The following is a 17,403-nucleotide window of genomic DNA, read 5'->3' as shown; positions in this document are numbered from 1 at the left end:
CTGTACTGGTCGACTGTGACACTCACAAGGGAATAAAAGGTTACGGTTGGGATCGTGTTTTTATTGTGTGATACATGCCAGGGAAGACAGATATCAGCAAGGGTCACTGCATACAATTCACTGCCGCGAGTATTTTGCCTCTTTGTACAAAAAGGTGTTTTCGAAAAGAGTACAGTACTTTTACATTTTTTCACCCTGAACTGTGGTCGAGTTATTCTGGTGTGCAAGTGCCCCCTGGTGAGCAAATGGGAGAATTCCCTGTGCAAGGTTTTGTTTGTCCCAGCCATCCAACAGAACAGAGCACATAGGCCTATTTCCATCTACTCATCCATGTTCATCACACACTGGCAAAATACTGGAAGCGCATCACATGGCGATGCCAAGGGAGCTGACTGCTTTCAAATTTGGCCTTAAATTTTGCGCCTTGACGACACTGAATGAGAATGTTTAATTACTTCAATTCATATTCATTTTCCATAATGAGTCTATTAGTCTTAAAATTATTCAGATACATTCCTAGACTGGAGCCCACAGCTATAGCACCTTTCAAAAATAGTCACCCCCTTGGCAATTTACCCATGTTGTGACATGACAACTTTGAAATAATTTAATTATATGAACTTTTATTTTTTAGAAGTGCATAAACAAAAGTTTCAAGAATCGTTTAAAACTGATGTGCAACTATTCACCCTTCTAAAGTCAGTATTTCTTAGCGACACCTTTTGCTGCAGACATTGCTGCAAGCCACATGTGGTAAATCAGGATGAGCTTGGCGCATCTTCCCAATGGGATTTTTGCCAGTCCCTCAAGGGAAAGTAAACTGCTGCAGTTCCTTCAAGTTTGACAGTCATTTACAGACTGGTACAGATTTTACTCGAAAATGGCAATTTAGCACCAAAGCCTGCAAGTGTGAACAATAGCCTTAGATTCCACATAAGTGGACTTCATTTCAGTAATTAAAGTACGTGACTGTGAGTTTGAAGGTACTGCAATTTCTTGCATCAAAGCTTTTTAGGGCCTTCATAACAAAGAGGGATAAATACATAACCATTCCCTGTAACACTTATCTTCACCTGGGTGGCATGATGAAGTCTGTCTCAGCTGATTTGAGGCCAGACGCGGGGTACATCGCCAAATAGTTGCCAGCCAATTGCAGGGCACACACAAACAAACAACCATTGACAGACAATTAGAGTGTTCAGTCAACCTACCTTGCATGTTTTTGGAATTTGGGTGAAAAAAAAAAAACCCTACTCAGGCTCGTAGAGAATAAGCCATGTAACAATACAGGGAAAAAAATAAATAAATAAAGAAAAAAATAAAGCCAATTGTTCAATAAGGACGAGTTTTGGGATTTGACAATATTATACCTCCCACAAAATGATGAGTCTAGGATTGTCCAAAAGCTCTTATTAAACGAATAATGGGATTTCGAATGATGCACAGTACTGTGTTGAACAAATGTTAATTAGACCATCGGTCATTTCAAGACCATTCGGCATCGTTGAGTGGTTACTTTTCAATTTCAGTGTGCTTGAGCAGGAACGAGTAATTTGAAACTGAATTAAACTTTCACCCTAAAACCTTTTTTTTTCGGGGAACGCAAATAAATAACTACCCATATACTTTGACATTTGCCAAAAAGTAACATTATGCTTGTTTTTTTCTCTTTATAGTCCATTTGAAAACTGATACAAATCATAATGATATTATGAGCACGAAAAATATTATTGTGGTTGAGTTGCTTCGACATCCTGTTGTTTTAACCATTACAGAAAACATACATTTTTTGTTTGATTATCCATCCACCCATAATCCAAACTGCTTGTCCTCACGAAGGCTTCCAGCGTGCCGGAGCCTTTCCCAGTTGTCCTCGGGCAGTAGGCAAGGTACACCCTTAAATGGTTGCCAGCCTATCGCAGGGCTTGGTAATTATCATTACTACTAATTTGGAGCTGCTGCCTAAACTACTGATTGGTGATCTAATACAGCATTATATACACTACACTTGTGCCCATATGTTGAACATCAATACACACGTCTGGGATACAGTTATGACAGCAAGTCCTGCAGACAGCAAAGGGACTACATTTATATCAGCTCCCAGTAGAGTCGCAACTTTGGCTGTTATTCAGAACGGAATCGATGAAAGAAACATGACCCATGCTGCGTATAGAATGAAATGATGTTTCAGGGAAATTGGCCTTCTAAATGCAGTTCTGGAAAGTGATGTGTAAATAAAAAGGATACAATGTCACATATAAGGTTAGAGTATGTTTTACAGGCATTTTACACATTTCTAACACCTGAGTATAATGATGAGGGGAACGGCAGTGAAATGCAAGGGAAGCTCTTGGGAGCTGAGCGTGCTGACTCGGATTAACAGATTCAGCTGTGGGCACAGGCTACCTTCGGTGTCTAAAACCATTAGCGATTCCTGTACAACTAAAGCTGTGCTCCAGGGTAGCCATTTCCTTGCATTAATGTCTATTTTCTACAACAGCAACACCTCTGCTAAAACAGAAGGATTAGTTCCAAAAAAATGTAGAGAACGAGAAACATAGCACATTGGCATGCCAGAAACATTTAAAAGAACAATTTATTATCAAGAACAAGATATCAAACAAGACAGAAAAAGGGGGAAAAAAATAATCGAGTTCATTTTATCAGTTATGTGCTTGCAGCAAAAAGAGAAAACTTGAGGAATCTTGCCTTATTGTGTAAAAGTAGTTAATAACGAGTCAGCAGGAACTAGAGAAGACAAGTCCAGAAACTGAGAGGCTTGAAATGTCAGTTTTGTAAAGTGCTTTAGGCCTCATTTTGCCTCCTTTGAGTATTACGTCCTGGTGGTTTATTATTGCCAGTTGAAAGTGCGCTTCACCAGCCTAAAGAAGGTTCTGTTGTGCTCCTGCAGGTAAGAACGGAGTTGCTGCAGCACAGTACTGTTGACCACAGGATGCGGGCGTCCCTTCGACTCATGCAGACATCGCTCTCGACCGTCACTTCGAATACAGTAAAATCCCTTCGTCTGATTGAAGTAGAAGTTGGAGGCGACTATCCTGGGAGGCAAGTTGAGGAACCGCTCCACTTTTTGAAGTTCTGGCAAGGGGTCGTGAATAAGCAAATCCCCATCGACAATATGAATCTGTTCCAGAGGGAAATGGCGCAACCAGTTACGCATATGAATGTCGTACAGGCTCCTCTGAATGGCCTTGTAGCGGGTATTCAGGGCACCGTTTCGTACTAGAAGGTTCTCGATAGCTTGAACTGGTTTGTGGCTCTCCAAACGGTTGAAGTACACCTGAGTGTAGTCGGAGACAACACGCTCGGCCGGGTCGCGCAAGATCAGGAGCAGCTTCATGGATGAGTTCATCCTGCAGATGCGTTCGGGTGCAAGAGTCGATGTGAAGTATCCTGGAGTCTTTTCGACTGTTATCTGGTGCGGGTATGAGTAGGGCATCAGGTCACGGTACCACTCTAAGCCTTTGGCGTAGTTCTCATCCCAGTCAAAGAAATGCACCTCAGTTGCAGCAGCAGCAACTTCGGGGTGTATGTCGAGCATTTCCAACAGGGCTCTTGTACCTCCTTTGCGTACCCCAATTATAATGCTATGTGGCGGTCTTTTGCTTGTCCCGGGTGGAGGAGACAAGGCCACATCTTCATCCTTGTTAAGATCCATTCTGTTCAAACTAACGCCTGCCTGTGGTGGGGCCGCAAACGTTTGGAGAACAAAAAGAAAGGCAGATGCCAGGAAGCGAGCCATGTTGATTGACAGGTAGCTGGAGAATAATGGTGGAGGGAGTGCCAAGAACAGAAACTTGAGATTTAGCTCTAAACCAGATCTGGATCCCCGGGCTCACTGGTAACAAGAGCAATGGAAAGTGCAGGCTTTACCGGCCATGGAATTTTAACAGCAGGAGAAGAAATTCGAGGTAGTCCACAGCACATCTGTAGGGTAAAAAAGAAGAGAGAGAAAAGAGAAACGTTTTTAGACTTGACATATGCGGTGTGGGATGAATGTCTGCATTGTATGGAAATGGCACCGTCCTCTTTTCCCTGAAAATGCAATCCAACCCTAAATACAATTCATGTCTCCTGTAAGTGTATTGTCTCGAAAGGATGATATCTATTCATCTATCTCTGAGCCTCCTTCATCATCCTTCATCCAATCTTCTTTCTCTTCTCACTGTATCAAGCCATTTTCTATTGATCCTGTAATTTCTCTTGCTGAAAAATGTCCAACAACGCAGCTTGTTAAGAAACATAACTGATGCATGCGAGAGTGGCTGAAGGCCAGTAGGCTTGCTGAGTGCTTTGTCTTCCTTTACCAGGCCAGAATCCATACTGCAATCAATACATGTACCGCAACCCCCAACCCCACCCCCCCTGAGATCGCCTTCATATCAATGGTGTTGAGATATATAAAGACACATCTTGTGCAGGAAATCAGATGAGCTCCCACTTGTACGTGACATTGATTTCCTATAACGGCCAAGGAAGCTCAATAGTAGGGCATTAGAATCCAGCCAACACAATGCGCTTTTGATTTCTGGCATTAAATCAGATTAATTATACTGCTGAGAACCCATATAAAACCTTGGGAAAGTAAATGAATGCAATATCTTTTATTTTATTATTCATTATTTTTTTGGGGGGGTGAACTTGACTTTACAAATACATACGATATGATAGTATGTAATATTTTCCTGCGTCAGTCCAAATTTGTAAAACATAATATTTCTGCATGAAAACAAAAAGCCACAATATATTTAGAATTTCAAATCCATTCCCAAAAAGAAGTTGGTATCTTGAGGAGAACAAGCCGGGAGAGTTGTTGCTGACACTGCTAGACAAAATAAAGGACGCAAGCTTTGCAAACAAAGCAGCAAAGGGTCCTGGTAAGGTCGTTTTCACAAAGATAGTGGCTGCATGGGAACAGACTTGCAGAAACATCTGCACATCTTATACGTCAATGTCCAATAGATTATTAGGGAAAATGAACAAATGGTTTATTCTTTTCTGTTCATGCGGCAGTTAAAGCTCAAAAGAAATTGTCAGTTCACACTGTCGTATCACTGCAAAGAAATCGTTAAAATGATAATAGGCACTTTGCATGTCACATATATTGTGAAAAGTATGTAAATAATGTTTGTTCAAAGAAGTTAGTATATCGCATGAGATCATAAAATGCAATGTAAATTTCATATATATTTAAAAAAATGTATGTATTTCAAAATGTGATTTAATTTTTAAACCTTAAAAAAATGTACTAATCCGTCCCCCAAAAAAGATGACAATGACTGTTGCCAATATTTCTTGTTTTGTTCTTCTTGGCATGCAATTCAAAATGGTTGAGTTATCATATAATATTTAAAAAATAGATAAAAAATTCAAAGATTTTGTTTTTTTTTTATTTAAAATTAGCATATTCTCTCCCATCATCAAAGTGTGAAATTATTCCAGATATTGCCTATCACAAATTGTGTAAAGTATATGAGTATTATATATGTGGCATTATGAAGGTAAAAACGTGGTCAATTTACTTTAACATAACAATTCACTGTTTTAAAATAAGTAAAACAGTGTCGCTTAGTGCCACGGAGATCCAGCATCACTTTTTAGTACAAAATGTTCTCAATTCCAATTAACGACTTTATGTTATAATTCAAATGTTTTTTTAATTATGTTGGAGAATGGCCTTAAGGTAGCTGTATATATTTGTTCAAATTTAATAAAACATATTTTGATGTACTGTACCCCTCCATCTATTATTAATAACCCCTTGTCTTGTGTAAGGTGTTGGGGAACTGGAGCCTATCCCTGCTGACTTTGGCCGTGAGGCAAACTACAGTACACCCCTGAATGCGTCACCAGCCAATCACAGTCACATAGACAAGCAGTAACTCACATTCACTCAACTACTGAGAGGGAAATGAACCACACTGTCCCAAGTCATCGGATTGAACCACGATACCATCAGTGATTATTAACTCATTCACGACCAGCCCAGTAAAAAAAAATGGATTTTGACGTATTTATTCGTCAATGGTATTGAATGAGTTAATCTAAGATTACAAAATCCGTGCAACATTTTGACTTCACTACAGTACTTTTTTCTAATCATAAAGAACACAATATGCACTGGAATGAATTCATATTTTTGCCATATCCCACAATGCTACCACTGGCCTTTCTCTTACCTAATGGCATTTTTCACGGACACACAGACGTGACCCATGCATTCACTTTACATGTGGTCTCAGTGCAGGTCTGGCGAAAGAGGTGGACTCAAAAGAGCCATCCCACCCACAACCAGTGGGAGTATCGTGAGGCCTTTATGTGCTGTGACAGGCGCTCCTGCCTGTCAGCCATTCCATGGCCAAGAGCTGCCAAGTCCAATGCTAACAGCTCAGCAGCTTCACAAGCTTCCTGTCGCATCCAATCCCACTCCTCTCACAGGACACCTGCACCTGCAAGGATCGTTGTTTCGCACTATACACTGACCCTCATTGCTTAATCACTTAACCAAGTCTATTTCTACTGAACACATGTGGGCCAGCGGGAGGACCCCAGACACGTATCCTCTTGAGTGAGAGTAGTGATTCGCAACCACTGTGCTGTGGCACATTAACGTATGGACATTTTATGGACATTTTTGTTTGGTAATGTGCTGTGAGTGCACCGCTGAAAATATGCACTGGGTCAAGTGATGACTATGGTCACTTTTCTTTGGTGGCATGTCCTTCAGACACACGAGTGTCACAGGTGCATCATCTTAATCCCCTGATGTGTGAGCAGCAGCGGTAGACAGAACAAACGGGCAAGGTGAAATTTGGCCATGGTGGAATTGGATAGTTACTGGCACACAGCTGTTTGCAAGGTTATTGAAAGCAGCAATTATGTTTTTTTGGGCCATTACGTAGATAGCAGGCTAATTAGTTCATGGAGGATGATCAATATTTCTGTGGCCATACTTAAGTATGATTCTGTGAGGTAAACAACTGATGCTTTAATACAGGGGTGCATTGAAATATGAGTTTAATTCGTTCTATGATCATGGTCAAAATCCCAAACACTTCTGAATTAAATCATATTTTCCCACCAAAATAATTGGAAGCAATCAAAATATACCTAAGTTTGTAGCCAAGTTTGTTAAAAGGTGATCAGTAGAAATGGCAATTGCTTCCGGCTGTCAGGATCAAAGAGTGCAGAGTCATTTACGTCCTTTAAACTGACTTTGACAAGTAGTCCGACGGCTCATGCCTCCTAAATGGGGGACTCGAGCCCTGCTTGGCGCTAACGCTGAAGCCTTCGATAAATGCTGGCAACAGACGCCGCACGATACAGTGTCAGTGTAATAATTTTTTTTTTAGCCTAATTAATTAGCGATCAAATGTTATTTCAGGACAACGTTGTGTTGTTGATGTCTGTGTTTGTTTATCATGATTGAATGAGAGGTCTCCAGCCACCAGCATCGCCGCTTCGCCGGCACGACGGTCGTCACTCTCCCCTCGGGCCTTGGGGAGCCGCCGGCGGGCTTTCCAGCCGTGGACTTGATGGAATTGCTCGGAGTGATGTGTGATGTGAGGCTGTTTAGGACTGATAGAAAAGTGGCACTGGTCTGCCTAGTGATAACAACTGTTCATTTACTGTTTCATGGGTGGTGTGTGAAGAAATCAGCTTTAAGACGATTTTTATGAATGAGGCGGGAGGGTCGATGCCGGAAGGCTACCCAAGAGGGCGGGGGACTCATCGTCAAAAAAGGGTCAGATGCCCAGCTCTGTTTCAGACGAATAGACCTTTCACATTAGGGGGCAATTTCATGTCTTTTTGAAGCCTGTCATTATCTGGCATCTGAAGCTTTGCCCTCTTCAAGGCATTGCATCCTTCTGAGACATAATGGAGTACGAACTGAGTTTGTTTATGGTTGCATTGTATTGTTGTTGTATTGCATGATGAAAAAAGTGCCCAATCAACCTAAACCTAACCAGTAAAATCTAAATTATGAAGTAAAATAAGCAGCTGTTGACTACATGAAGAATAAAATTATTAAAAGGTGTTTAAACATGTTCAATTATCGCCTGTCTTGCATATAGCACGGCGGTAACAGCGTCTTTATATGAGTCGCTAAAGTCCATCCGTTGCAGCTAGTTGAGTCATCACCCAAAATAAAAAAAAAAAGGGGTTATCACTTCAGCACCTATGAGGTGCATATTTACAATGGCTACCTGGGAAAGACTTGATCTACTACGATGATGTATGTTTAGAAAGCCATAGTGCCAAAATAGAGCTCTAGTCGAGCGAAATGAAGATTGCAGACTTCATGTGTCCCCTGAGACTCATTGTTAAAAAGCAGTTTGTACTTTTTATGCCCAACATATCCAGACTAAACCCCCAGAGCACTGCAGATCTGCTGCAATTTTCAACTTTTACATTTTCTGTTTACCACTGTCTTTTATAAAATCACCTTTGAATCTGCACTGTAACTTAACTGCTGAGTGGTGTGTGTGAGTGTGTGTTATTGCTCTTATATTCTATACAACTTTACTTTATTATTGTTGTACATCTCTTTTTATGCTGTTTTGTTTATATTGCGCCATTAGTTTTTATTTTTTCCATCTATATTAATGATTTTGCTTTAGTGTAAGGCATTTGGTCCAAAATACTAATAATGTATATATTTCTTAAATGTGTTAAATTACCAAACTTTTCTATTATATACAGTCCCTTGGGCGGCACGGTGGACGACTGGTTAGCACCACACAGTGCAGAGGTTGTGCGATCGATTCCAGCTCCGGCCTTCCTGTGTGGGGTTTTCATGTTCGCCACGTGCGTGCGTGGGTTTTCTCCGGGTATTCTGGTTTCCTTCCACGTTCCAAAACATGCCTGGTAGGTCAATTGAACACTCTAACTTGTCCCTAGGTATGAATGTGAGCACGGACGGTTGTTATTCTTTGTGTGCCCTGCAAGTGGCTGGCAACCAGTTCAGGGTGTACTCTGCCTCCTGTCCGAAGATAGCTGGGATAGGCTCCAGCACGCTCGTGACCCTTGTGAGGAAAAGCGGCTCAGAAAATGGATGGATGGATATTGTGGTCACTGCGGACAATTTACGCAGCGTTATCAAATGTGGTTTCAATTCACCTTCAAAGACTCAATACACAATCTGCAGTATACATGCAAATTATACTGTATTATTACATACAGCTACATCAACTAATGAAAAAAAGAGTTATATAAATTCAATAAAATTGTAGCATTACTGAGATAACGATGCTCGTTTTTAATGTTTATGATTGAGAATGTAGTTTGCACCACTGTATTGCATACTGAATGGTGTGAGTATTATTTGTTCTCATTATTTTACTCCAAGGTAGGTGTAAATTACGAGAAACATCTGTCAGATTAGGATGCAGTACTGACAACAGTACAGCAACACAAATAACGTGTTATAATATCATAATTATTAATACAGCACTTGTATGTATTTAACAAAATATTTAATCGTACAGGTAAGGTTATAAAGGGGGAGTCACGTATAACATTTTCTTTATATTTGTTATATATGTGATATTTACGATGAAATTCACCTTTCAAGGAACGCTCGATCTATCGATTTGCGTCATAGTCATCAGTGAGAACCCATCCATTAACCTTGTTTTCACATTTTATTTTTCTACTTCTTTTTAGTGAAATCCAGAATAGGAAGGGACACTATTGAAGACAAAGTCTAATTAATTGTCCTGTTCCACTTGAGTTGATGATTGTATCTCAGCAAAGCAATATTGGCTCAGTCTTATTAAGGCTTTAAAAAGTTGTATGCCACCAGAGCAAAAAAGGCCGACTAAAAAGGGCAGTCTTCAGATGTGCACTATTCATTATATCTCAGCAGACATAAGAGGAAGGCTCCGCAGGTTTACAGTGCCGCAGGGGGTGGGTTCCCTCTAATTAACCCAAACAGCAGCAGCTCTATACATCTTCAGAACAAACTTCCACTAAGCCTCCTGCTATGAAGTGTGGCAAACAGCAGGTATTGTTCAGCACAGCCTTGTTTCTTTAATGGGCGCTCACTACGAGTGTTAGCACAAAATAATTACAACAACAAAGAGGCTTGATTACAAAGAGGTGTTTTTTTAAAATATATTTACATGAATGAAAGTTAGAATGATTTATTATTGTAACATTTTGTGTGTGAATATGCATTTTAAATCTTTGGCATAGGAAAACTTGCATCTTAATTGTACTTATTTTGTCCAGCATTTTAGCCCCCCCCCTCCTATTTACCGATCCCTCAGTTAAGAGCTCAATATATTTCCCACCCACACATAGCCATCATATGAACTGTACTCCCACGTACTGCGTGACTTTTCATTTAGATGTATAAAGTGGCGCTGTATGCTTCTTTGTCTCCCTGTAAATTATGTAGGTATGTTACATATTCTATTTTCTACCTTTCAGTAATCTCATCCCGTCACATTCACATACATCATATTTACATTTAGTACCAACAGATCTGAATGTGTTGAGTGCAAATCACAGGTGGAGCTAGAAGGGGGCACAGGGGCACTGTAACACCCGCTCCCAAACCCTGTCCCCGGCCGAATTAGGTTTGAACCCAGGTCCGAAAAATGAGTTTTGAGTCATTTCTAAATTCTTACCAGGAATTTATTTACACTTACCCTTGATGTCCCTCAAAGGGAGCAGATAATGGATGTTTATCAGCGTTTTCTGTTGATTTTTTGTTTTGCAGACCTGATGAGATATCCTTGGCCCCCACATGGACACCAAAGGAAAAATATTCTAGCGCGGGCAGTGGCGCTGAGAGCTTGAATGCACCTGCATTAGAATGCACAACCTTTCAAAGTAACACCTTGACCTACCTCCGCAATTACAGCTTTGCTAAAAGGCCTGCCACACTGAAGGATTAATGGGTATGTCCAGCCCATCTGCATCGTTTACTGTTATTAAAGACATTCAGCCATCAGGCTCACGAGGAAAATGCAACAAAGCATTTTTTTGGGGGGGGTTCTTCAATTCATTATTGGACTGGAATAGCATCACTCTGTCACAGTGTTCAACAAAGTGGTTCAAAAGGGGGAAAACATTTGAGTTCCATAGTGCATGTGGACTATGGACTGTTAAAACTGTAAACTTCCCTGCATTATGAAAATGTTTTAATATGTTGAATTTTTACTTCACAATACATGTCCAGGTGTTTTTTTTAAACCTTGCACACTCGTAAACAAGGAAAAAATAAATAATCATAATACTCAAACTAACTAAAATTAAATGTTTTTGCAAAAATAAAAAAAAAAGAAAACCAAAACTAATAGAAACTAAACTAAAGCCGTCCTGAAAACAAACTAAATTTATCAAACAAACGTTGAAATAAAAACTAACCATAATTAAAATCCCCGAAGTTGAATAAACTTGGTGGAAACAAACAAACAAAAATGGATTGGCTGGTGTTAACATAACAAGTGCAGTCGCAGGAGAGAACATAAATTAATTCATCATGCAATTATACTCATGTTTTGGAGACAATTCTAAATAAGACTTAGTCAACCCACTCTTCTCCAGAGCTGCCTGGTGGATGATTATCATATTTACGTAAGAGGAACATCCTAGCAAAGTAAAATAAAATAAATAAATAAATAAAATAAATCTCTTCAAGCAAAGTGCCCCGCTTGAGAATGAATTAAATAACACATGAATAGTGAATATAAAGGAATGGGATTTAATTTCGGTCATAATTAGGTTATTCTAAAATTTAACACATTATCTGATGCTTTTGTGGATCACGTTCAAATTCGTTAATCCTCAGAATAAAATCTGAGTATTTTTCGCAGATTATCAAAAAAGACAGAAGTGGCTTTGACACCTCTGCGTTATCAACATCAGTTAGATCCGGTGGGAAGATTCTATCCATTTTCTATACCGCTTGTCATCATTAGGCTCAGGTGTGTGGCCAATGATAGGGCACATCCCGAAAAAGACCCGTGCGGACAAATTTATAGACCTCAATCAACCTAGTATGATTATTTTTGTAATTTGGGAGGAAGCCAGTGTACAGAGACAACACAAACCTGTAAACACCAAACAGACGGCTGGAGTTTGGAGAGGCAAACGCTGCACCTCAGAACTGTCAATCACAAATACAAGCCACTAGTCTCCCTTATCATCTGTATTTGACTTATTTTACATTTCAACTCGCTAAGTTTCAACTTCATATGCAATACAATTTCAACCTTGAATGAAAAACAACTCTGCTATTGTGTCGACATTGATTCCGCAATCTATTCTGAGAACAGATGCATTTTAAGTTGTCACAGTGAGGGGAGATGTTTTTTTTTTTTCCTCGTTTGGAGAGGAAATTACATCTCCACTCTAATGTTTGACTCTTTGAGGAGGAGCAAATGGTACAACAATAACCTGATCCGCATCCGCATGTGGGCAGAGGCCTTTGTTATGACCTTAAAGAGCGGGTAATCTGTCATTCGCTTGTAGAGGCATATGTGGCCCCACCATCTAATTATAGTATTTTATCTGTGATCTACTAAATGCTCAATTAAACCTTCACAATATGGCAGCCTTTCCAGTACTTTCTTTCTGCAAAGTGGTTTTCACTTGGAAAGCTGTCACTTCCAATCACCAGTCCCTCGACCCAATGTGGTCTATGCTCATGAGAACAGACTATGGTGCTGATAGCTTGTGCCTCCTAAGCATATCCTGCATATCAGTGAAATTTGAATTAATATGAACAGCAAAATCAGCATTCAAACACTAAAAGATATTTTTCAGCATGATAATGACTGTTGCATAAATGTGAGCAGCAAGGGTCAACGTAGCGTGAGCCCTCTCGCAACTCATTTAAACACAATGCGTGTCAACAGCTCGTCATCTCTTTAGTCTGTTACCAACTCCAGAACATACAAGTCCCGGGAGGGTTTCCTTCACTTTGTGCATTTGTCAATGCTCAGAAATGTTCTTCAAGCATCAGCTGACATTCCCCGCAGGCATTTTTGCAGATAAGAGAAAGTAAATTGCTCATCAACCTGGGAGCAAGCAATTCCCAGGCCTGAGACTTGCTCAGCATCGTGTTCCAATATTGGTCAGAAACTACAACATTACAAGAAGGGATTCAATCAGCCTGATAATCATCATTGAGCTTGCCACATGTGATACGGCAGACGTGATTTCCCCTTCATCGAGCCCACCTCTCTGAAACAGCCTCCTCTTTCCCGGTAAATAAATAATGTGCAACTAATTTCAATCTGCCAATTTAAAGATAACCTCATTGTTACAAAGCCTTGCGAGGCCTCGGAATGCTTTTGATCTTCTTTGTGTAAACTAATTGCCTTGTAATTCATTGTAGAAGAAACACAGAATCAAATGGCTTTATCAAAACTCACATTCTCTTTACATGGCTCAACCTTGGGAGAGACATTACCGTTCTCTGTATGTATCCTGAAAACTGCACAGCATACAGTATACTGGTCATACATTATGTATGAATTATGTCATTAAAAAAACACAGTATCTTGAAACAAAATGCAAGAACACTCAATGTTTGATGAAGCTGATTCCGATGAATAGTTAAATGAGAAAAAAATATGTAATGGCCTGCAGAGGCTGATATCAAAGTACAAATTAGCAAAATTTCATAATGTGCAGAAATAGGAAAAAGGTCGGGCAATCTTCAAGTGATGAAGGAAAATCTTACAACCTGAGCGGTGCTAACATAAAAAAATGCACAATTACAAAGCATTCTGCCGTCATCCACAGAAGTTGTCATACTACAACTTACTATAAACAAAAACGTGTAACTTGAACTGAAAATTCTTCTGTGGACTCAATCCAAAAGAGAGTGCTTTTGACTTCCTGAAAAGAGAGTGAAGGTCCTTTAGGTGAAATCCTAACAAAGTATCTCACGTAGAAACCTCATTAACTCAACTCAAAATGCAATTTCTGGAAAAATTGACCTGAGGTGTACCTGCGGTGGAACAATTTGAATATTTTAAAAACGTCTGAAATTAGAGGAGGAATACAAAAAAACTAAAAATTATGTTTCTTTAATTTGTGGGTATTTTAATGGTGAAAAAGCGGAATCTTATATGTTGACAATCGTTCTCCAAGTGAATTAATATATATATATATATATATATATATATTTATACACGTACAACATGGCAAAATCCTAAAAACTCTGCCGCTGTCCAAACACGTTTGAACTTATCTATATCTTGTTTATTTTCCCCAAATTCCAGCTGGTGTGTAAATTTCAACAACATCAACTTGGAAAGCCTTACTCGCTTTGGCACAAAAACGTCCCATTGGAAGGCTCGTATCAGCGATCCGCCAGTGTTTTCCTGCCATCACAAATATGTGCTGTGGGCTGCCAAGCACTGATGTGATCCAACGCTGCACTGCAAGCGGCCACATAATAGTGTGTTCAAGTTAGAGCTCATTTTCTGTTTTTGCACGCATCAGAGTAAAAGTATCACACAGTCAGTTAGAAGTCATTCTGCAGCAGGGGCAACAGCAGGCTACCACTCGCATGCGTTTGGTAAATACACTCGATGGAAGATGCAGTGCATCGATGCTGCATTCACAGTGAGGCAGAAACAAAGCATGCAAAGTCGTGAGAGTGAACAGCTGCAACAACAGATAACTTAGGGAGTGTTTATAACATTTAAAAACTTTCATGAATGCGAACTATTTAGATATCTGATTCGGAAGTGAACTGTCAACATTTTAAAATATGACCTTGACCCAGAAGGGACTTTCACCTCATCCGCATGAATACCATAATTCAAGTTGCTGCATGCTATTCGAAGAAAATGAAGCGGAAAGTGGAAAAGTCACGGCAAGTTCTGCATGCTAATGATATGCTCTCTAACTAATCCTTTTAATGAATTGTATTCAAAATCAACAACAGAAAAAAAGCTTGGATGCATTTAGAAGAGGAAAAGTTGATACACCTTACAGGGCAGTGAAATCAGTTATGGCCATGCTTGACTTAGAGTCACTTGCAATTTCCTACTGGCATGGCAAATACGATCTAAGGAAAATGTTTATCTAGGATAACAATCTCTTGCTCGATTTCCTGCCTTACTCTCTGGTGAAGAATCCCGAAGAAGTCTCATGCTCACTATCTGAGCACCTATCAATAAATTACAACGCTCCCCTTTACAACAGTGCCAATGACACATCATGCGGTTATTCATCATGTTTCAATTCAGCTTTATTTACATAGTGACAACAACAACAACATTTCTTCTTTACGACAACAGCTGACATTTCTACATGGAAGAATACCGGCGATGGAAAATTCACTCGCCGCCCTTCAACGGCACCTTGCATATGGTAGTTGGGCGTTCAAAATGAATACTGCACACCTCACTAGGTAGCTGCAGAGTCAAAGGAAATTTTAAAGTAAAGGATGACCTGATATATCCTTTTTGGGTTCAGGGACCCCTCACATACGGGAAATGTATTTAATGTGAGTTAATGGGCAAACTGCTGCTTGGGAACTGTGTGAGCAAATATCGTATGCAGCGGAGGGCATCAGTGCACTGTGAATGGATAACTCGGAGAACATGAGCTTGCCTCTGATCTTCAGGCAGAAATGTTTGGACTGAGAAAAATAAGTGCTCGTGCATGGCTTTCCCTTCCCACCAGGGGAGGACTTTTACCAAGCTTTGGAGTTCAGTATTAGAGGAAACCGAACCACCTGCACCAGCACTCTGTCACTTCATGTGTTAACTTGATTCTACTGGCGAGCATACCTCAGGCAGGTTTGAATGTAATCCCGCCATACAATTATCATATTTGATGGGGAGGGCATAGGGTAACTGTCTGGAAAGTAATGACAATATCTGAACATCTGCCATCCTCCATATGTGACAGAATCAGGTTGAGGAGACAGAGGGAATAAAACATTGTGCCATTTTAGCAGGGTAACTTTTATAACAGAGAATCATCTGTGCAGACCTGATGCTCAACCCACGCGCTAATATTGCAGCCTATAAGGCTAATGAGGGGGTGGTATTATTTTCCCCAAAAAGAAAGGACCGAACGCAGTGCAATTGATTATTTTTTTGTCAGATTGAAGTATGAAGCCAAATGTCAGATAATAATCAACACAAGTTAAAGTGTGATAACCTCTCCGACATTTTGTTGCACTGTTCATGAATATGTCATCAGTCACTCCTCCTCTGCTTCCGTTGCCCTGTAAAACCAGCTAAAGTGTTTATGGGAGATAAGAGGCGAAGGAGGTCGCAGGTCCAATAACTACTTTTATCACCCCACGTTCTTGCAGCAAGAGCCATTTCATGGGTGAATTTGCTGAAGCAGAATTCTTAATTAGCAAAGTTTGTGAACCAAGCATAAGGAGTCGAATAGGGAAACAAAATAGATCGCCAATAAGATATTGCTTGCTGGCCTGCTATGTTTGATAGAGCAAAGTTTACAGATTGGCCAGGTACAATTTTGGGGAAAAAATCTTTAAAATTGGCCTCCTGACAGTAGAATTATGGATTGGTATTTAGGTACGTAGACATGTGTGTAAAACTGCACATACACAGCAAGTGAAATGAGGATTTTATTAAAATAAATAAATAAATAAATAAATAAATAAATAAAAAAATAAAAAATAAATAAATAAATAAATAAATAAATACAACAAGAGGTTAACCGGAGGATTTACGCCTCTTTTAAGCTACCAAATGTTTCCCACCCTTCTAAATACTTTATACAAACATACATACATAACATAAATGTAAGTTTTAAAATGAAACATAAATACAGAGCTGCGTTAATGCGTTGGCTGACGAGGACAGCGGAAAGTTGGTTAAAGACTACTTTAAATTTTATCCTCTTTATCCTAAAACAGTTTGTCTTCGATAGAATCCTGAGCCGCATTTTCCCAAAGGTACAATCCTGGTGGAATTATGCTCCTTTTAAATGCTTCTTGCAACTGTGCAAAGTGTTCCTTCTTCTTATTATTCATCATCACCTTTTTTGCGGTCATCTTCTTCCTGTCTCTTCTTTTTAAAGACGACTAATATGAAACAATTCAGCCAGAAGTAGTCATGGCAACTAACCTCCGCTTTGCACAACAACTACAACAACAAAAAGAACATCAATGATTAACAAAAGCGTAATAATGCACCAGGATTGTACCAACGCAAGATTCTAGTTCAGGTAAGCTTTTTTAAGATAAACTTCCACAAAAACTTTCAACAATTCGTCCCTGTTTGCTTTCGGGGAAGCGCCCACTCCGCTCACAATTTCTGAATGTAGCTGTTTACTATCCGACACAGGCAGCCTTGCACTGGGCTCTGTTTGTGGGGTTACTCTGAATTTGAAGAGAGTTCTGCGTTTCCAAACAATCTGAGTAAAGCA

General features: G+C 39.8%; 1 protein-coding gene across 3 annotated transcripts in view; it reads right to left on the bottom strand.

The window, feature by feature from the left end:
* Positions 1 to 211: 211 nt before the first annotated feature.
* The window catches only part of hs3st1l1 (heparan sulfate (glucosamine) 3-O-sulfotransferase 1-like1), a 34,857-nt gene continuing 17,665 nt past the window's right edge, over positions 212 to 17,403 (bottom strand). For all 3 annotated transcript variants that reach the window (XM_088305659.1, XM_088305657.1, XM_088305658.1), the window contains one exon: positions 212 to 3,948. In XM_088305659.1, the coding sequence (XP_088161785.1) occupies positions 2,855 to 3,763 (909 nt within the window). In that variant the 5' untranslated portion in view covers positions 3,764 to 3,948 and the 3' untranslated portion in view covers positions 212 to 2,854. The remainder of the gene's footprint in view (positions 3,949 to 17,403) is intronic.

This window comes from Idiotropiscis lumnitzeri, chromosome 9, assembly GCF_059441095.1.
Source record: "Idiotropiscis lumnitzeri isolate Australia: NSW breed Sydney's pygmy pipehorse chromosome 9, RoL_Ilum_1.0, whole genome shotgun sequence".
In the NCBI taxonomy this organism is placed as follows: Eukaryota; Metazoa; Chordata; class Actinopteri; order Syngnathiformes; family Syngnathidae; genus Idiotropiscis; species Idiotropiscis lumnitzeri.
Note: the sequence above shows the minus strand (reverse complement) of the source record. Positions and strands in the feature narration are given on the sequence as shown.